This window comes from Zootoca vivipara, chromosome Z1 (assembly GCF_965207765.1).
Source record: "Zootoca vivipara chromosome Z1, rZooViv2.hap1.1, whole genome shotgun sequence".
Classification (NCBI taxonomy): domain Eukaryota; kingdom Metazoa; phylum Chordata; class Lepidosauria; order Squamata; family Lacertidae; genus Zootoca; species Zootoca vivipara.
Genome location: NC_142583.1, coordinates 60,556,431 through 60,577,323, shown reverse-complemented (window position 1 = coordinate 60,577,323; position 20,893 = coordinate 60,556,431). Strand labels below are relative to the sequence as shown.

The 20,893-nt window shown below is 43.6% G+C and overlaps 1 protein-coding gene across 9 annotated transcripts in view; it reads left to right on the top strand.

Annotated features, from left to right (window-relative positions):
* The window catches only part of AFF1 (ALF transcription elongation factor 1), a 147,595-nt gene that overhangs the window by 114,716 nt on the left and 11,986 nt on the right, over nucleotides 1-20,893 (top strand). For 3 of the 9 annotated variants that reach the window (XM_088660548.1, XM_060278426.2, XM_088660547.1), the window contains 6 exons: nucleotides 3,944-3,998; nucleotides 4,135-4,172; nucleotides 5,716-5,875; nucleotides 9,161-10,096; nucleotides 15,752-15,849; nucleotides 18,922-19,189. In XM_088660548.1, coding sequence (XP_088516674.1) covers nucleotides 3,944-3,998; nucleotides 4,135-4,172; nucleotides 5,716-5,875; nucleotides 9,161-10,096; nucleotides 15,752-15,849; nucleotides 18,922-19,189 — 1,555 coding nt within the window. Of the gene's footprint in view, nucleotides 1-3,943; nucleotides 4,005-4,134; nucleotides 4,173-5,715; nucleotides 5,876-9,160; nucleotides 10,097-15,751; nucleotides 15,850-18,921; nucleotides 19,190-20,893 lie in introns of all 9 variants that reach the window. The other 6 variants (XM_035111870.3, XM_035111873.3, XM_060278427.2 and 3 more) reach the window with 3 other exon arrangements.

Here is a 20,893-nt window from a genome sequence, read left to right as displayed (position 1 = left end):
AAGTACATCATGTGCACCTGATTTTCTTCCAATAAACTGGCTGGGCGTATTGTCTAGTCACAGGTAACTGACAGCAAGTTAAAATGAGCAGCTACCAGCATGATTTTTTTCTTTTTACGCCTGGTTCGAGAATCTAGTCAAAGAAATAGTGATTATTTTTCTTAAACACTGCTTCACAAAAACGTATTCAAGTGAAAGAATCATGTCGCGTCCAAAAATCACGAGGCATCAAAAAATCCACTAGTTAGCTTCTGGCCTTTCACTGTAGGCTTCTGGAAATTGTCTTCTGTGCTCTTGTCTTTTGGACAACTGCAGGCTTGCTTTTGTGTGATTTTGTATAAACCAGTGCTGAAAAGCCGAGAAGAAAGGGGACATGCGTGTAGAGAACATTATTATTAGCCCTCTGTAAGAATCTGTAGGATTGCCCTCTAGGGTTTGTGGTTATGCTGATATAACCCCTTGGTAGATCTTTACATAATAGGATCCATTGTACACCACAGATGCCGAAGGACCAGATTTAATCATTAGGATGTGTTTACATTAACCGAGGCTTAACAAGGGACTGGTTTCGCTGACAGCAGCTGTACTCTAGTACCCTGCCAATATCACAGAATACTGTAGTTTTGCCCCATATGCTTCTAGTTGGGCATAGTTAGCTTTGCAACATTGATTTATTTAAATGCAGTAGCTATTGTGGTAGCTTCCTGGCTTATTTTCTAGTGCTGGGCTGGTACAACAACCTTGGAACTAACCGGCGAGGCAAAGCGCTAAGAAGCAAAGTGTTTGCTGCAGGGAAGACAATCTAAGGCAGGCATCCCCAAACTGCGGCCCTCCAGATGTTTTGGCCTACAACTCCCATGATCCCTAGCTAGCAGGACCCAGTGGTCAGGGAAGATGGGAATTGTAGCCCAAAACTTCTGGAGGGCCGAAGTTTTGGGATGCCTGATCTAAGGAAAGCACCCCATGCTTTTATTGCTTTTATTATTTGATTGTTTTTAGGTGTTTATATCTTGCTTTCACGTAAGTTGTAAAGAAGCTATAAAACTGATAATAGCAATAAATAGTTTTTTTAAAAAACCAACAGTAGCACATGTAGCAGCAAATTAAAAAGCAATAACAAACTGGATAACTAAATACCAATAGAACTAGCAGTACAAATTGGAAGGACTGGTTATCAGGAAAGCTATGACATGCCTCCCCCTTTTTTTGGGGGGGTGGATAAAATAAATATTGAAACTTAATTGTGCAGTCTCTGTTTTATTGTGCTGGATACCTGTTATACACAGGCTGGAATCTTCTTCCCTGATATACTAGGTCAGGCACCCCCAAACTGCGGCCCTCCAGATGTTTTAGCCTACAACTCCCATGATCCCTAGCCAGTGGTCAGGGATGATGGGAATTGTAGTCCAAAACATCTGGGGGGCCAGAGTTTGAGGGTGCCTGTACTAGGTTTTTATTTTAATGGAGGGGCAGCTGGGCCCCCACCTGCAGCCCGACATGGTCAGAAACAGGGTTACCCTCTCACCTGCCATTTGTGAAAGCTAGATCGCACTCATACGCACAGAAACTGGATGGGTTTGTTCATCCATGGGTGCCAGCTGGCAAGCCTCAGAAATATCAGATCTTATCCGGCTAACATTCCTGTTCCTGCTGTGGTTTCATTTGGATTTGGTTATCCATCACTTCCGCCTCTTGGCTCTTAGAAGCACTGTTTGTTTGGTATCAAGTAGCTGCCAGGATCCATCCCCAAAGTGGTCATATTTCAGTGTCTGAGAGGTAACTGGATGTACTTTCTGAGTAAAATCTGCAGTGTGTAAATAAATAAAAATTATGTGCCATTAGTAATTCATTCTAGCACACGAAGGATAGTAGTTAAGAGCAAAAAGCTTCTAAAAAAGCAACATGCCCTTTAAGGTTACAGATTCAGTGGTTCTTTTTTTTTACTTGTGCTAATTAAGCTTTGAGTGTCTAATTTTCATGATAGTGCAAGGAGTAGTTTGGGAGCAGGGGTTGGTTGGTTGGTTATACCTTTAATGCGTTTTTTCAGTCTTCAGGTAGGTAGTAATGTTTAATTGGTGGTTTTTGGCTTTAAGCAAAAGCTTAGGTATAATCTAAACTTTCCTTAGTTGCCCAGTTGCCATTTATAACCTTGTAGTTTTTTTCTTCTTTGCAAAGCTTCATAGAAATACATACTGTGATAATGACATGGAATTGCATCCAGAGTTCTTATGAACAGAACTCTACTCACTGGGCACTCCCACCTGAGGAAGTGGGGAAGCAATATTTGTTGCTTCCTCCTTCTCCCCGAAAGCTTTTTTTGTGGAACTTGGGTGGTGCAGAAGCCTGCAGGGAGAGTTTGCAAACTTCTACCTCTCCCGCTTTCTGCAGCAAGAGCTTTCGTCCACTCTTTTACATGAAACAAGTTACTGCGTTTGCCGAAGTAACACTTTGGATCCAGCCCACTGGAGGGTATGCAGTGGGGATACAACCCCTGGCTATCTGCATCAGTACTGCACCTGTTTTTTAAATATATTTGAAAGACCACTGTAAATCATTGGTAGGAATACAATGGCACTTGTAAAGTAACATTAACTTTGGTTGTTGTTGTTGTTTAGTCATTTAGTCATGTCCGACTCTTCGTGACCCCATGGACCATAGCACACCAGGCACTCCATGGTTACCATGATGATATAATAGATAGATTATAGTAAAAGATGCAGGAATAAAATTTAGAAATGGAACCCATGGAGGGAGGGAAGGGGGTCTAAAGGATCGAAAGAACCTCTTCATTTTTGGAATGGGTGTGTTGTGTACAGCTTTATGCAAAACTAATAAAAATTTATTTTTTTAAAAAATCTGTGTATGTGTGTGTGTGTGTGTGTGTGTGTGTACACACACACACACACACACACACACACACACACACACACACACACACACATTTATTCGTATTTATTTATTAAGTTATTTATATACTGCCCTCTCAAAAAGTATCAAGGTGGAGTGCAGCAATATAAAAAAGCTAAAAGAAACCCTTTTAAAGCTGTCATAAGAATGACTGCGTCCTCAAGCCAGTCATTTCCCCTCTTTTGTTCACATAATTGTTGTTGTTTAGTTGTTTCCGACTCTTTGTGACCCCATGGACCAGAGCACGCCAGGCACTCCTGTCTTGCACTGCCTCCCGCAGTTTGGTCAAACTCATGTTCGTAGCTTCGAGAACACTGTCCAACCATCTCGTCCTCTGTCATTCCCTTCTCATTGTGCCCTCAATCTTTCCCAACATCAAGGTCTTTTCCAAGGATTCTTCTCTTCTCATGAGGTGGCCAAAGTATTGGAGCCTCAGCTTCACGATCTGTCCTTCCAGGGAGCACTCAGGGCTGATTTCCTTCAGAATGGATAGGTTTGATCTTCTTGCAGTCCACGGGACTCTCAAGAGTTTCCTCCAGCACCATAATAGCAAATGTTCACATAATAGCAAACTCCAAATCCTTGGTTGCCATCACTTCTGCCACCCGATGGTTCTTCTTGAGTTACTAGTGAGGTTTATGGCACCAGATTGTCAACAGGCATTAGTACCCATGAACACTTTTATTCATTTCACAACCAGTGTGCCCTATTCTGACAGGCAGATAGGAACACTTTCCAGATCTCTGTTTTATGGGAGCATGCAGCATGAATCTTTCTTTACAGCAATGACTATATTAGTTTTCACGAGCAGAGACTCCAGGGAAGATGAAGTCCTCTTGTTCTGCAGAGGAAATAGTTCAGCTTGGCCTTTTTCTTTGGAGTGCAAAAATCAAACCTGTGCTTGTTTTCCAAGAAAAATACTGTGAAGAGACAAAACTTGAGCAAAGAGTGCTTTCCCAGCTGAGTAGTATGTTGAGTGTAGATTAATCAAAACTTTGAAAACAAACTTGAAAACATTCCCTCTTTTCTCTTTCAGAATGCTACATGAAGATCTTGAGATCAGCGATAGTGACGAGGGTGACGATGACCAAGTCAGTGTGTGTAGATAAAATTTATAAATCCAGCAAATAACCAGAATACCTTTAAAAATATTTATGGCCTGTTTTCCTGTCTGACCTGCTTATACTAACCTTTCTCCTTTTTTTTTTGTTCTTGTTAAATACTTAGGTTTCTGATAAGCCGTCTTCCTCATCCACTCCTCCAAGGTACGATTTCTTGGAAAGAACAGGGAGGTGGAGGTGGGGAACATCTCACAAGTTGTTTTATGCATGTAAACAGAAATCTTTGTGGAAGCAGCTCGGGGTTGTGGGTGAGAGGTTAAGAGAGAGAGAGACTGACTGAATTGTTCACTGATTGGGATAATTTGGTAACACTTGGAGGGAAATCATGAGGTTGTTTTAATACTTCCCTGCTTCTTCAAAGCACTAGAATTCAGAGTGTAAGAGAAGTGTTGTTGGATCAGGCCAGTGGCCCATCTCGCCCAGCATTCTGTTCTCTGCAGCAGCCAACAGAAAGCTCACATGTAGGAACTGAGTGCAAATCTATCCACTAGCGAGTCCCAACAGTGGAGGCAGAGTAATTGACCAGTATGATTGGGGTTCCTAGATATCTAGTTCACCACTGTGATTGTGAAGATAAAATGTGATCACCATCCATAGTTCCATGGATTAAGATAAATATTCTTATTTTTAAAATTAAAAACCGTTCTACGTTTAAAACAAAAGCAACATACAGAAATAGAATACAAAATGTAATATGAATCATACGGTAAGGTAATGGAAATCTCTGGAGGGTAAGACCTGAATTAATGGATTCAAGTTACAAAAAAGGGAGTTCCTGCCTAAATGTCAGGAAGAACTTTCTGATGGCAGTAGCTGTTCAGCAGTTGAATTTTTTCAGTTTGGGAGGGTATGCTGGCTGTCCTTCATTGGAGGAGGTTTTTAAGCAGAGGTTGGATGGCCATCTGTCATGGATGCTTTAGCTGGGATTCTTGCATTGCAGGGGGTTGGACTAGATGAGCCCCACGGGTCCCTTGCAACTCTACAATTCTGCGATTCTATAAAACAAGGTTTAAAAGCAGGCGTAGGCAAACTCCGGCCCTCCAGATGTTTGGGACTACAATTCCCATCACCCGTAGCTAACAGGACCAGTGGTCAGGGATGATGGGAATTGTAGTCCCAAAACATCTGGAGTGCTGGAGTTTGCCTATGCCTGTTAAAAAGTCCAGGGCGTACGTACATGTTTTGAACTTATTTACTCTCCCCCAGGAAAATTGTGTAGTTTGGTCATTAGATGAAATGTGTTTGATCTTCTGCTTTTCCGGGCAGGTGTATCACTCAGTCGCTCTCAAAAGCCCCCTTGTCTTCCTAGCAATGTTTCTCTGTCTCCTTCTCTCCCCCCCCCCCCGGTGTGTGTGTGTGTGATTTAGCACTTTTGCATTTTCATCCTTTTGAGAGATCAGGAGAATGTGATCCCCCAGTGAACAATGATAGAATGTTTTAAATGATGCTGGTTGGATTCTCTCTCTCTCTCTCTCTCTCTCTCTCTCTCTCTCTCTCTCTCTCTCTCTCTCTCTCTCTCTCTCCCTCCCTCCCTCCCTCCCTCCCTCCCTCCCTCTCCCTCTCCCTCTCCCTCTCCCTCTCCCTCTCCCCAACCTCCACCCCAGTGCTGGCCTGTCTGGAGGGGGTGGAAGTGCAGAAAGATGATCCTTACCCGCTTCTAATTTTATCTCATGGTATTGACTTGCAGTGCCCCACAATCACAGCCTGAGAGTGTGGCATTAGCACATTCCAGCAGCCCAGAGTCTGGGAGCACAAGCGACTCGGACAGTTCCTCTGACTCTGAGAGTGAGAGCAGCTCCAGTGAAAGTGAAGCAAATGATCCCCCAACAAGAGCATCCACACCTGAGGTATGGTGTACCTTTTTTTTTTTAAAGTGCATGATCTGTGTGTTGTGAATAGCCAATAGGAGGCCCCTCTTGACTTTTTTTTTTTAGCCAATCAGATAATTGTTCTATCAGCAGAATGCTGTCGGTCTCTTCTACCACGTTACTGGTCCCTTTCCACTCCCCCAGTTTCCCACGCTGTACATTCAAACCCTGTGCTACAGTAGTCCAGCTGTCCACATAACACCATCAGCACATACTTTAGCCACCGGCTGAAAGTCACAACCTTCAGGCCATGTAGCCAGAAATGTTTCAACAGAGGCACAGTGCAAATAGAAGAAGACTCCTTCACCCCGGTATGGTTCCCCTTTATCACATACCCGTGTTTCTCCGAAAATAAGCCATACCCCGAAAATAAAGCCATACCCCGAAAATAAGCCATAGTGATAGGCAGTTTAACCTTGTAGGTTAAACTGTACCATACTTAATTTAAAAAATAAGACATCCCCTGAAAATAAGCCACCGTGTGTTTTTTTGAGGAAAAATAAATATAAGACGGTGTCTTATTTTTGGAGAAACACGGTACACAGCCCAACGAAACAACGACAAGAATCCACCAACAGCGTTCAAATCAATCTGGCTAACCTGATCCAAACACACACACACACACACCACTCACACAAAAAACAAATTTCACTACAGCCAATCAAAGACAACCAACCACACCCTAGGCCCACCCCCAAAGAAATACAACAAGCGGATAGTAAAGAGAACCCACACAAGTGATGCTGACACAAACCCCCACACATATACCATGTAGAAGAATAGAAGCATTGCCACCCGACCCTACCCCACTCACCATTCTCCCCTCCCCCCTCTTTCCCCCTTTTCTTCCTAACCTAACACTGCATGCAACACCAACGTCTCACACCAAATGAAACTGACCTGTAGAAAACGCAGCTTGAAAAAAAGAGACAACACACGTATTTTTAAAAAATTACATGAATGCAAAACAGACAAAACCTTAAATCGAAGCATCTAAATATATTCAAAGTGTATTTAATACATTAAATAATTCCAGTACATAATAATAATGATGGCCATAGGGTTATCAGGCATCCCAAGGCCTCTTCCTGCCTTCCAGCCAACAGACTATATCCAGTGGTTGTGCAAGTGGAAGGGAGTTTGCATCAACCAATGTTTCTCTTCCACTCCTCCTTACTGCCCCCTTTACCTTCCTGGCTGAGGGGGACTGTGTTGTACAGGGCTGCAGAATTGCACAGAAACTGGGTGGAGTGGTCATGATCCAGGAGGAAGGACCTTCAGATACATCCTGGTGTAACCTTTCACTGCAAACTGTTGGCTGGAATAGTGGAAGGTGGGGGGAAGTTTTTGCTTCTTACTGAACAGTTGGATACAATGCTACCTACAGCTGTCACCTCGGGTCTTGCCCTATAAGTGCAATGATCAGAAGCTTAAAAAACCCCCAATGAAATTTACAAATTCAGGGATAAGGCCTGGTGTGCTGGTGCCTGTCAATTGCATGTGCTCTGTGTGGTGATGACATCTGCCATATGGAGCAATTGTAAAGTGTCCTCTGAACGATGAACATAAGACCTCTATTATTGCCGACAAATCAAAGAACTATTTGGACAAGGGTGAAATTTCTGTCTGTGTTTTGAGTGGTTTTGAGTTCAGAACCTTCTCTGCATCTAAGTTCTGTTTTGAAATTTTAGCTCAAACTTTTCGATCCCAATTATTTTATTTATATGATTGTATATGTGCAACTTTTTTTTTTATTAAAGCAAATTTTAACAAGATTTAGACCTTTTCCAGAAATCTGTGTGGAACATTCATGTAGGAAGGGTTCCTTCCCTCCTCCTTTTTCCCTGGGACGTGGCTGGACTTGACTTGATTTATTCAGTTTTGGAGGCCTTCACTGACCTACTTGGGAAGCCAAACTGGGAAAGAGCACCATAGTGTCATAATCAAGAGCAGGAGTGTTGTGAAATAGCTTTGGGAATGAAAATCTGTTTTTACGTCATTGGTATAATGTCAAGCTTAGTGCGGCTATTTGAGGATCTATGGATTTATGAAAACCATCTTTTAAAAATTGGCCGTAATTCATTGCCCTTCAACCTTCTCGATTGGCACCTTCATTATACACCTTTAGGCACCAGGCAAAAACGTTCCTTTTTAACCAGGCCTTTGGTTGATTTCGATTGACGTCCTATGGGATTTTCTGGGAGAGGAGGGTATTGGGTTGTTTTTATTTTGATTATGTATTTTGTGGTTTTATATTTTGATTTTGTTCTGTGAACCGCCCTGAGACCTCTGGGTAGAGGCGGTATGTAAATTCTAATAATAATAATAATAATAATAATAATAATAATAATAATAATAGGGGACCCATGTTGCAGTCCTTTATATGAAACAGAGAGAGAAGCAAAATACCATTTTGATTACACTTTTGATTGTAGAATCACCTGGTTTTCTCACTGTGTCTGGGCTGCACCGCTTTGGGCTGCAGACGAGGGCTCATAGGATGCTTTTTCCATACAAATAAATAAATATACCCCTTGTGCATAGAAAATTAGCACATTGGGGACAAGTGGGCTTTTCTCTGACAGGCCTGCTTTCTATGCACAGAGATTTTATTTCTGTTTTTGTATGGCGGAGTGTGAAATCATTAAAATTTCTACCTTCAGTCTGAAGCGGTATAGACAAGGGACAGGTTTGCTATCTGAGTGAGAACCGAGCCTTCGAGTGACTCTGTGCATTTGGCGCAGTTGTCTTGGTGGGGGCTCACTTGACAGTGGTGGGGAGGGCCAAATGGGGCAGAGCGCAATGGATTTGAATATATACAGTGGGCTACTTCCATGCACACACAACATCCCCTCTCCATCCCAAGTGGCTTGAGGGTGTGGAGCACAGCTGGTGAGGAGTCTGGCCTGGGTATGGTCCCAGTGGGTTGGAGGACCACATTTAGTCCCTTATACCTGAAGCCCCGCACATTGGAAGTAAGAGAAGCTACCTCAGGCAGGTTTCCTGGGAGACAGCCCCAGACATGGCGCCGCAACAAAGAAAAGGCAGAGCCATTTGGGTGGTGGATGTGGAAGAGTGAAGCTCTTGGCCTGGGCTTGGGCTCACATCAGGATTATGTTCTTGGGCAAAGCCACCATTTCTGGTCCTTCCAGCCTTGCTCAGTTCATAATATAAACCATAGCCCCAGAGGTATGGTGCAGATGAAGCAATGCACCTTGTGACAGGCGCACAACCAACTGGTGTTTCTCTTTTTTTTTGCCACAGCCCGATCCACAGACATCCAACAGATGGCAGCTGAACAACTGGCTGATCAAGGTGAACCAGCCGGTGTCTCCCACCGAGAATTTCCTTGAGGATGACCGCAGCAGGGGGAGTCTCCAGGAAGGCAAGGGGCAAGGGAAAAGTTGCAGCAGCGGCAGCAGCAAAAGGGAATGCTCACAACCAACAGATGGACACTCGAAAACTGCCAGCAAAGCACCTCGGTCAGCTCAAGAGGTACACCTCCCTACCAAGCGCAGCTACCAGAAGTCTCCGGTGCACACAGAGGAACCCCAATTCCACCAGGTCGTGGGCAGTAAGCAGCCCAGGAAGTCCAGCAAAGTCGCAGCACCGGAGGAGCCGAAGAGAGGCCTGACAGTAGAGAGTGAGCCACCCGGTCTGTATGGGGCGAAGGACCAGTCTTCCAAAGACAAGCCCAAGGTGAAAACGAAAGGGCGGCTGAAGCTTGGCGACAAGAAGGAACTGAAGCTGGCAGTGCCAGAGCCCGCCGAGAAGAAAAAGCACAAGAGCTCACACCAGGCCACTGTTAAATTGTTCTCGGACCAGGGTGCTGCAAAAGACAGTGCGGTTGGCAGTGCCCTGGAGCTGTTGCCCCTCAGCCCTTTGAGCCAGAGCCCCAGGGTTCCCGCCACCGGCAGAACTAGCGGCACGAAACCAGCTGTTGTGGTAAGAGAGGACAAGGACAGGTTTCTCTTGCCTATCAGGGATAAGAAGTTGCTGTCGCCCTTGAGGGATTGCCCGGCCCCTCCGTCGCTTGTGGTTAAAATTGAGCTCGCTCTCCTCTCGCGGGTCCCACATCCACCCAGGAAGGGAGGGGACTGCCCCAAAAGACTGGAGGTCAGAGAGAGCCACAGCATGAAGAAGCAGGATGCAGACAAGAAGAGTGTGGATGCGCCAAGCAAGTCTGTCAAAAAGAGAAAGGTGAGAAAGGGAGAGCTGTGCAGTTGGTACTTCTTCTTTTTAACCCTTCAGTATTTAGTGTGTTTATTTTACCATACACTACAGTCATACCTCATGATACATCCGCTTCATGTTGCATCTTTTCAGGTTACGGACGCGCCAAACCCGGAAGTCCCAGAACGGGTTACTTCCGGGTTCAGCGCGTCTGTAACCTGCGTGCATGCGCAGAAGTGCTAAATAATGCTTTGCACATGTGCAGATGCGCTTTGCGCATTGCGTCACGTGTGTGTGCAGATGCGGCGCTTCATGTTTGCGGCCTTTTCATGTTGCGAACGGGCCGCCGAAACGGATCCCATTCACAACATGAGGTACCACTGTATTTATTTGTTTGTTTCTTCGCTTAAAAATCAAATCAAAAATAGGACCCACAACATCCATCCCTTCTTAGCTCTATTTTCAGCAGTTAAGAAGAATACATTCAGGGCTACATCACCTCCACTAACCACATTCTGTTGGTGTGTGTTAATAAGTGTACTGTACTGGCTGTGATTCTTTGAGATCTTGAGATCAATGAAGATGGCAGCTCAGCTCAACTCAGCATTATAGTGGTGGAGAGAACAGAAGATTCCATGCTAGAGATGATTAGAAAAGGGATCAGTATCAGGCCCAGACATCCTAAAGCAGCTGCCCTCTCTCCACTGTGACAGCTGGCTGCATCTGTGAACCTGCTATTTTAATTTTCTACAGCAACCCCCGGGGTGACAGTAGCCTGGCTCACATGCCACATTAAATGGAGAGTGCTGGTGCACGATGCTCAAAAGTTTGCACAGTTCTCCTCCATTGGTGCTGCCACTGCACCACTGCATGCAAACTGCAAGCAGAAATCAAGGCTTGTTCTTGGCTGTGGAAATAATCTCTAAGAAGTGTGCACCAGTTTAATGGTTTAATGGGATGGATGAATTGGGGGCCCTGCCATGCATTCTGGAGCATTGTGGGATGTATAAATGTGACTCCTGGGCTTCTCTTGCAATCTCAAAAACTGTGTACAAAATAAAAACCAAATATAGAACAAAATATTAATGATCGAATCAGAAACTTAAAACGACCTTACACAATTAAATCAGTAACACGTAGAAAATCCTACGTAATGGTAGCTGGCCAGATAACAACATTACTTTTTGTGCACATGTTGTTTTCTTTCTTTAAGGATAGATAGGTAGGATATTAGGGGTTGGTGTAATCAAAAGTGGCAAGCAAGTAACTTAGCTGCTTAACATCCATATACTGTTTTTTCTTAAAAGCAAGAAAACTAAGCAAGAAAATTAAATGTTGCCCAACATGACACACTGGTTTGAAATGTTACAATGCCTTTGCTGCCTTTTATTCATTTGTATTTAAAATTTTTAGATGCAGCAATTGACTTGGGGTAGTGAGCTGACTGGTAAAAATAGTCACTGAGTAGCAAGCTAATCATTTCTCGGTCTTGTGGCTTGTTGTTGTGTTGTTTAGTCGTTTAGTCGTGTCCGACTCTTCGTGACCCCATGGACCATAGCACGCCAGGCACTCCTGTCTTCCACTGCCTCCCGTAGTTTGGTCAAACTCATGTTCGTAGCTTCGAGAACACTGTCCAACCATCTTGTCCTCTGTCGTCCCCTTCTCCTAGTGCCCTCAATCTTTCCCAACATCAGGGTCTTTTCCAAGGATTCTTCTCTTCTCATGAGGTGGCCAAAGTATTGGAGCCTCAGCTTCACGATCTGTCCTTCCAGGGAGCACTCAGGGCTGATTTCCTTAAGAATGGATAGGTTTGATCTTCTAGCAGTCCATGGGACTCTCAAGAGTCTCCTCCAGCACCATAATTCAAAAGCATCAATTCTTCGGCGATCAGCCTTCTTGATGGTCCAGCTCTCACTTCCATACATCACTATTGGGAAAACCATAGCTTTAACTATACGGACCTTTGTCGGCAAGGTGATGTCTCTGCTTTTTAAGATGCTGTCTAGGTTTGTCATTGCTTTTCTCCCAAGAAGCAGGCGTCTTTTAATTTCGTGACTGCTGTCACCATCTGCAGTGATCAAGGAACCCAAGAAAGTAAAATCTCTCACTGCCTCCATTTCTTCCCCTTCTATTTGCCAGGAGGTGATGGGACCAGTGGCCATGATCTTGGTTTTTTTGATGTTGAGCTTCAGACCATATTTTGCGCTCTCCTCTTTCACCCTCATTAAAAGGTTCTTTAATTCCTCCTCACTTTCTGCCATCAAGGTTGTGTCATCTGCATATCTGAGGTTGTTGATATTTCTTCCGGCAATCTTAATTCCTGCTTGGGATTCATCTAGTCCAGCCTTTCGCATGATGAATTCTGCATATAAGTTAAATAAGCAGGGAGACAATATACAACCTTGTCGTACTCCTTTCCCAATTTTGAACCAATCAGTTGTTCCATATCCAGTTCTAACTGTAGCTTCTTGTCCCACATAGAGATTTCTCAGGAGACAGATGAGGTGATCAGGCACTCCCATTTCTTTAAGAACTTGCCATAGTTTGCTGTGGTCGACACAGTCAAAGGCTTTTGCATAGTCAATGAAGCAGAAGTAGACGTTTTTCTGGAACTCTCTAGCTTTCTCCATAATCCAGCGCATGTTTGCTATTTGGTCTCTGGTTCCTCTGCCCTTTCGAAATCCAGCTTGCACTTCTGGGAGTTCTCGGTCCACATACTGCCTAAGCCTGCCTTGTAGAATTTTAAGCATAACCTTGCTAGCGTGTGAAATGAGGGCAATTGTGCGGTAGTTGGAGCATTCTTTGGCACTGCCCTTCTTTGGAATTGGGATGTAGACTGATCTTCTCCAATCCTCTGGCCATTGCTGAGTTTTCCAAACTTGCTGGCATATTGGGTGTAGCACCTTAACAGCATCATCTTTTAAAATTTTAAATAGTTCAGCTGGAATATCATCACTTCCACTGGCCTTGTTATTAGCAGTGCTTTCTAAGGCCCATTTGACTTCACTCTCCAAGATGTCTGGCTCAAGGTCAGCAACCACACTACCTGGGGTGTACGAGACCTCCATATCTTTCTGGTATAATTCCTCTGTGTATTCTTGCCACCTCTTCTTGATGTCTTCTGCTTCTGTTAGGTCCTTACCACTTTTGTCCTTGATTATGGTAATCTTTGTACGAAATGTTCCTTTCATATCTCCAATTTTCTTGAACAGATCTCTGGTTTTCCCCATTCTATTGTTTTCCTCTATTTCTTTGCATTGCTCATTTAAGAAGACCCTCTTGTCTCTCCTTGCTGTTTTTTGGAAATCTGCATTCAGTTTCCTGTATCTTTCCCTATCTCCCTTGCATTTTGCTTGCCTCCTCTCCTCCGCTATTTGTAAGGCCTCGTTGGACAGCCATTTTGCTTTCTTGCATTTCCTTTTCCTTGGGATGGTTTTCGTTGCTGCCTCCTGTATAATGTTACGAGCCTCCATCCATAGTTCTTCAGGCACTCTGTCCACCAAATCTAAATCCTTAAACCTGTTCCTCACTTCCACTGTGTATTCATAAGGGATTTGATTCAGATTGTATCTTACTGGCCCAGTGGTTTTTCCTACTTTCTTCAGTTTAAGCTGGAATTTTGCTATAAGAAGCTGATGATCTGAGTTACAGTCAGCTCCAGGTCTTGTTTTTGCTGACTGTATAGAGCTTCTCCATCTTTGGCTGCAGAGAATATAATCAATCTGATTTCGATGCTGCCCATTTGGTGATATCCATGTGTAGAGTCGTCTCTTGTGTTGTTGGAAGAGAGTGTTTGTGATGACCAGCTTGTTCTCTTGACAGAACTCTATTAGCCTTTGCCCTGCTTCATTTTGAACTCCAAGGCCAAACTTGCCAGTTGTTCCTTTTATCTCTTGATTCCCTACTTTAGCATTCCAATCCCCTGTAATGAGAAGAACATCCTTCTTTGGTGTCATTTCTAGAAGGTGTTGTAGGTCTTCATAGAATTGGTCAATTTCCCTTTCTTCAGCACCGGTAGTTGGTGCATAAACTTGGATTACTGTGATGTTAAAAGGTCTGCCTTGGATTCGTATCGAGATCATTCTGTCATTCTGTCATGATCGAGATCATTCTGTCATTTTTGAGATTGGTCTTGTGGCTAAGATCATGCAATTCCAAAGTTTACTTGCTTTGCTTTTCATAGTACGTTCTTTTTTAACTTACTCCTGATTTTCCCCTGGTTCGGACGGTGGTGGTTTTCTGTAGGAAGCATCTGTGTATAAAAGTTGTCTCGGTAACCTCCTTCTCCCCCTCACATGTATCTGATTCTTGTTGAAATAGCTTGGGGGGATCTGCGTGGGGTTAACTCTCTGGTGTGTGTTTTCCTTTTGGCAAACAAAACTACTGTACAATCAGATGTCATCAGTGACTTGACCAGAAGGAATTTTTGTGTTGCAGTCTCTGTTGCATTTAATTCATACTCCGCAGAAATTTTAAATCTATTGAATAGACGTATTGAATAGGCTCAAAAGGCAGCCTTATCTGAATCATCCAAGGTCAGGGAAAAAATACTGTATTTTTTGGGTCTTTTTTGGTCTTGCTGGGGTAGAGATTTCTCTCTTGCTTGGACCGTTAAATTACATTTTGAAATCGGCATGCCATATGCTGATTAATAATTGGCAGCTTTTTGTGGGGGAGCAATATGAAGTCAGTCACATTCATCTCTATAGATATAACACTTTCTAGCAAGCAATTAACACCCCCCACCAGCCACATTTTCAGCCAATTGATTCACTCCCCCTGAAGCTTGAGGGCTGAGCAGACAGGCCTTTAACCACCTCACCTCAGTGGCAGTGTGAACAGCAATGAAGACTTGGGCAAATTTCTCCTTTTAGGCCCCTCAGCTGTTTTTGACACAGCATTTGACCAGTGATGAAGAGCAGTGGACTCTAATCTGGTGAACCAGGTTCGCTTCCCCACTCCTCCACATGCAGCTGCTGGGTGACCTTGGGCTAGTCACACTTCTCTGAAGTCTCTCAGCCTCACTCACCTCACAGTGTTTGTTGTGCAGGAGGAGAAGAAGAAAGGAGATAGTTAGCCACTTTGAGACTCCTTAAGGGGAATGAAAGGCAGGATATCAAGTCCAAACTCTTCTTCTTCTCTTCCTTGCTCGTGCGTGGAGGAACTCAGCAGCTGTGATACAGAAGAAGGCAAGTGCCTCGTTGAAGCCTCTCTTGCTGTACAAACCTCATCCAAATACGTTAGACAAGCCCTTTTCCCGAGTCCGTGCTGCATAACTGGAAGATGGCAAAGCTACTTGGGGATCAGCCAGGCTACTTGGGGACCTGAGTTTGTCCACAGGCCTCCAGTAGCTTCTCTCTATTGTGCCTTTAGACCCTCCTGCAGCTTGGGAAAACTATGTACATAGAAACATCCTTCCACTAGCTGCATGGGAAACCATGGACGCAAGCCTGTGGCTCCTTCCCTGATCCAGCTGCCCAGCTCACTTGCTGTTAGCCAGGATGGAAAAACAGCAACAATGCTGACTGATTTTAACACTAATATTTGTATGTTATTGACACCTGGCCTGAGTCCATTTGGTGAAATGCAGGTAAGAAATCCAGTTGTTAATAATAATAATAATAATAATAATAATAATAATAATAATAATACTGTCATGTTCTGCATCTGTCCTTTTATCAGCAGGAAGATTCTCTGAGAAATGATCAGAAAAAAGTCAAGATGGATAGAGAAACCAAATCACCCCCATTATCAGGTCACAAAGACTCCAGTAAAAACAAGTGAGTATGAAGTTGCTTGTGTAAATAAGTGGGGGACAGTGGCTCCCTTTTTGTGCTTTCAACTTTTATTTAAAAAATCTTTATTTTGGCTAAAGAGTGGCCTAAGTCTACAGCATGGATATTGTGGCTGTGACTGTCTTACTTGTAGGATTCTAACCTTTTCTACTACTTGCACCACTAAAGGCTGTTGGGACTGTGCTGGCGATATCCAGAAACCCCCATACACAGCGTTGTTTAATGTGCATGTTACGAAACAGTTAGCAAATATTTGCTTTGTTATCAGTGCTGCGCTTGTTCCAACTGTTCTTTCCCCTTAGATTAAAACTGAGGCACCTAGTAGATCCCAAGGCTTGCTGGTAAGGACACTTACTTTTAAAACTTTATAAAATTGCCCCGGCTTTGGGCACCAAATCCCTAAACCCTGATGCGGCCAGGGAACTGTGTGTTCTTAACTCTCGCCAGAAGGGGAAGAGCTCGGGCAATTTTGTTGTTGCAGTTTGGGTGCTTAGAACAGGGAGTCCTGCCCTTTCGCCCACAGAACAACGGCTGGTAACGTGGAAATATCTTGCTGAGGCAGTGTTCCTGCAGCCCTGGCTGATGCACATGAATGCATATAAACATATGCATATTTGGATCGGGGGCATAGTGAATTGTGATGAGGATGCAGCATGTTTTTACATAAAGAATAAATCAAACCATTGTTTCTTGAACTTAGCTCTCATTTCTAATTGCAGTTTTTCATTCGTTTAAAAGGAAAAGGGCCCTGAAATCATGTTTGGACCTGGTTAGAACAAAACCACAGTTCCCCACATTCAAATATGATGGGGGGCAGAAAATGGAAAGCTCTGAACTTCCTCTGTTAGTGCACGGAGAAGGGAAGGCTTTGCCACAGCCTGTTCTAGCAGGTGGAAATCATGGTTTTGCATTACTTCTGAACCAGGCCGCAGACTATCAAGTTCTTGGACTACATTGCAACATAGTTCTGCAAAGTGCTGTGGAACTGTGGAATTAGCCAGCCACAAGGAGAGGGTCCCTAGCTGTTTTTGGACTACAACTGCTATCATCGACCTACAATTGCTAGCAGGACCAGTGGTCAGAGATGATGGAAATTGTAGTCCAACAACAGCTGGGGGACCCAACTGTAAGGGAATGGCCGTGCAGGGACCGACCACACCCTTACATTGCAGCTCCAGTAATGAGGCAGACAGCAGTGAAGGGGGAGGAGAAAGGGAAGAGCTCAGAGGCACGGAGGAACAGGGCTCTGACAACGTCAAGGAGCCATCCCTCCAGCCCTTGTTGTCAGGAAGGGAGAGGGAGGAAAACTCAGGAGCATCGAGTGGAGAAACTTTTAAGTTCTTGCTGGAACTGAGGAAGTCCTCCTCACGCAGACCTAAGAGGAGGAGATTTCACGTCCCGAAGCTGTTATGCTGGCAACGTTCCCGGCGGGGGGCATTGGGAGAATCTGAAGGAAGCAGCTAGACATGTGTTCTTGGAGCTCTCTTTGCACTGTACATAGAATGCACAATAAAAGCCTTAAAGACACAGAGGCTTGGAGCGTCTTTACTCTGGAGTAGCCTACAACACCTCTGACAACAACTTCAAGAAACACTGAATTAAACCAAGATAGTCTCCGAAGAGTGTGAGAGTGTTAGATTTGAGCATGTATGATGTAGCTTCACGTTCCAAGTTCTGCCATAAAGCTTATGTAACGTATCCAGACCTGGTGCTGGAATTTGAAAAACAAAATATGATGAATATGTAGTGGTTAGGGAGTTAGGACTGCGGAGACCCAGGTTCAAATCCTTGCTCAGAATACATCTTGGGTTAGCCACTATCTCTTGGCTCAAACTACCTCATAGGATTGTTTTGGGGTGTGAAATCTTGGGCAGGAGTGCCATGCATTTTGCTTTGAGCTCCATGGAGGAAAAGCAGCTTATAAGTGCACCAAATAAATAGTCTTTAAAGATACTAAATTTCAGGTGGCCATACTAGAATCTGCAACAATAAATCCTTTGAATCTTAAAAGAGCACGTTATGCAGGATGTTCTTACTATCGTTGCACTCCTACAAATAATCAATTTGCATTCTGACAATATTTTAACATTCTTTGCCAATCCATTGTTTTACTTAATCCTAAAGTAATCGGCAGGATTTTATAGATAAATATGTATGCAGGGTGATTGCAATCTTGAGCCGAAGAAAAATAGGAACAGGTGGTACCTCTGAGCGTCTTTTGTTTGAAAGTTGCTTGTTGCGCTATAAAAGGACTGCATTGTGGTCCCCTTTCAGTCTGGCTAAGAGAATTCTTAGCATTGCAACTGTGAGTCGCTGCCCCAGTTTCCGACCCTGTGCAGTGCAGAGATCACAAACGAAATCTACCGGTATGTTCAGTGTACACAAAATGACTTACTGTGACTTAAGCCATGGATCTGAAAGGGCCCAGAAGGAGTCCTTTTGACAGTCTTGAAAAGCATTTTGTTTAAAAGCAAAAAGTTTCTCTGCACAGACTACTACTAATAATAATAATAATAATAATTAATAAAAACAATGGTTCTGCATCTGCAGTGGGGCTTTGAACAACAGCCATGTTCCTATGATGGCAAACCACTTTTGAAATGGGAGGATAGCTTCGTAAGTTCTTCCACATTTGTCCCGAGCGTTCAAAGCAAAAAAAAACACCAGTAGTTTGCCCAAACTTCTGGGTGCACCTGAAAGTAGCTCTTTGGATCTCAGACATTGTGGGGACCAAATTGTTATGTCTCCCAGCAGCTACATTTAATCGGATCCTTAGCTTCAGTTCTGCTTTACAGACAAAGCCCAAGGGTGTGTTATTCTAGGTACATGTTTGGCTTCTGCAGATGGTTAATGTGCCAATGAATTGCCAGAAAGTCCCTAATTCCCCCTCCCCACTGCTCTTGATGAAGTCTTTTCAGCTATCTGTTTTGCAGCATCTCCCACTAAATTAAACAGAGAGCTCCTGTGTTTCCCCTGAAGAGTTTCGGGTCTTTCCACCAAGGAACGCTTTACAATAAGCCATATGGCTTAAAACTTGATTTGATTCGCCCTCTCCAGGATTTCAAAGCCATCAGTAGAGACACAAAGAAAAGAGATGCCATTGCCGCCACCGCTGCCGGCTCCGCCGCCGCCGCCGCCGTTGTCTCCTGCGCAGAAGCCAGCCAAGATGGCCCAGAAGAGGCCAAAGAATGAAAGCGGTGCCTGCAGCCAGCCTCCTGGCCTCAGTATCAGCACTGCCAAGAGCAAGGAAAGCCACAAGGATCCTTCATCCTCCAAGCACAGGAAACTGGAGGGGAAGCCTTCCGAAAGCTCAAAAAGCAACAAAGTAGGTGTCAATAACTAATGCACAATTGGGAGCCTTTGATGATGACCTCTTCCTTACAGTGCTTGGTCTTGGGCTGCTCAGGGGAGAAGGTTTCAAATACTTATTTGGGGGGGGCATTTTAAGGCTTGCTCCAGTCTCCCAAGCAGCCCCTAATATTAATAACTGTTGGGTGCAAGAGCTGTCAGTCTGGGAACTGCCTCTGCTGTATATGCTTGCCCCTTTTCAGTGAGTTTCCCATTCAACATTTTCTGCCTAGTTTATTTGTGTCTCTTTTCACCCTGGGGGTGGGGGTGGGGGGTAGGTGGAGCAAGCAGGCTGATGTTACTTATACCATAAACCGCCCTGTCATGGCAGGTGGTGTATAAATTTAAAAATAACACTGAAGTGTTTAAAAATACATTCATCGTGTTGCAGGTTCAATCCTTGGTATCACACATATTATTACACTTATTTATTATATATATATATATATATTAAAAGATTTTTTTAAAAAATGTTTTTTATTCCTTTCAATCATTAAAACCATACAAATAAGACATAGATATTCATTTACAAGAAAGTGGAAAAGAAGAAATAACAACAACAAATCATAATTATATACAAGGTTTTTCACCTCTAAAAAAAGAAGAAAGGGGGAAAAAAAGAAAAAAAAAGAAAAAAGAAGTAAAGCACAAAAAATAAAAGCGATGTCGAAATTTAAAAGGAGGGAATATAGAGGCGAATTTTGTGTGTGTAATAAGATGGAGTTATATAAATTACATAGGATATGATTGGAAGATCGCTTTTATTTTTTATATATTTAAAAAGATTTAAATACCACTTTTCACTGAAAGTGTACCAAAGCCTTGTACCGCATAGCACAAAATACAGTAATCGAATAATGAATGGATTGTTGTAGCAAAGTTATCCTGATCTGGGCAAGATTGTAGCTTGTATACCAATCCAAAGTTGGTACATAATCTATTTATGGAATTCATTGCTCTGAGTTACGATGATGGCCACCACCTAAAATGGCTTTTTATAAAGCATGGCATAGATTCATTGGGGGAGGGGGGGTCTGTCTGTGGCGGCTGACCATGATAAATAAATAGAATATCCATGTTTCAATGCGTTGTACCTTGTAGTAGCATCTAGCAGCCAAAAGAAGGGTAGGGTTGATGTTTTCAAGCCCTGCTTGTGCAGTTTCCAGAGGCATCTAGCTTGCTCCTCTTGAGACAATGCTGGACTAGCTAAAACCTTGGCCTGACCCAGCAGAGGTTTCTTTCTGTTTTCAGGACTGTTCCCTTCTAATGTCAGGAAGTTAAACTGGAGAGGCAATTTGGCTTCAAATAGTGTTGAAAAGGAGGCCATCGTTCTTTCCTTTTGCTTTTTAAAACAGATTTCTTCATAGTTCTTTTCCAATATGCACGCCAATTACACTTAAGGCAAGGAAGAGCAGTGAAGAAAACAAACCCCTTAAACCCTGCTCCCAAATGGGAGGGTCTGGATTCGTTGTAGCAGAGTGTTATTGATCAACTGATCAATCGGGTTATTTGAGTTTGTTTGTTGTTTGCAAATGTTAAGTTAAATGTTTCGCTGCTTTAGAAACAAGGGGCAATTCTGCTAGCTAACATTCAGAACCACGTATTTCAGACCTCTCTGAGAATAACCTTAAGAACTGCTGTCACTTGCATCCAACTGGGGGAAAAATGAGCAGGCTGTTCA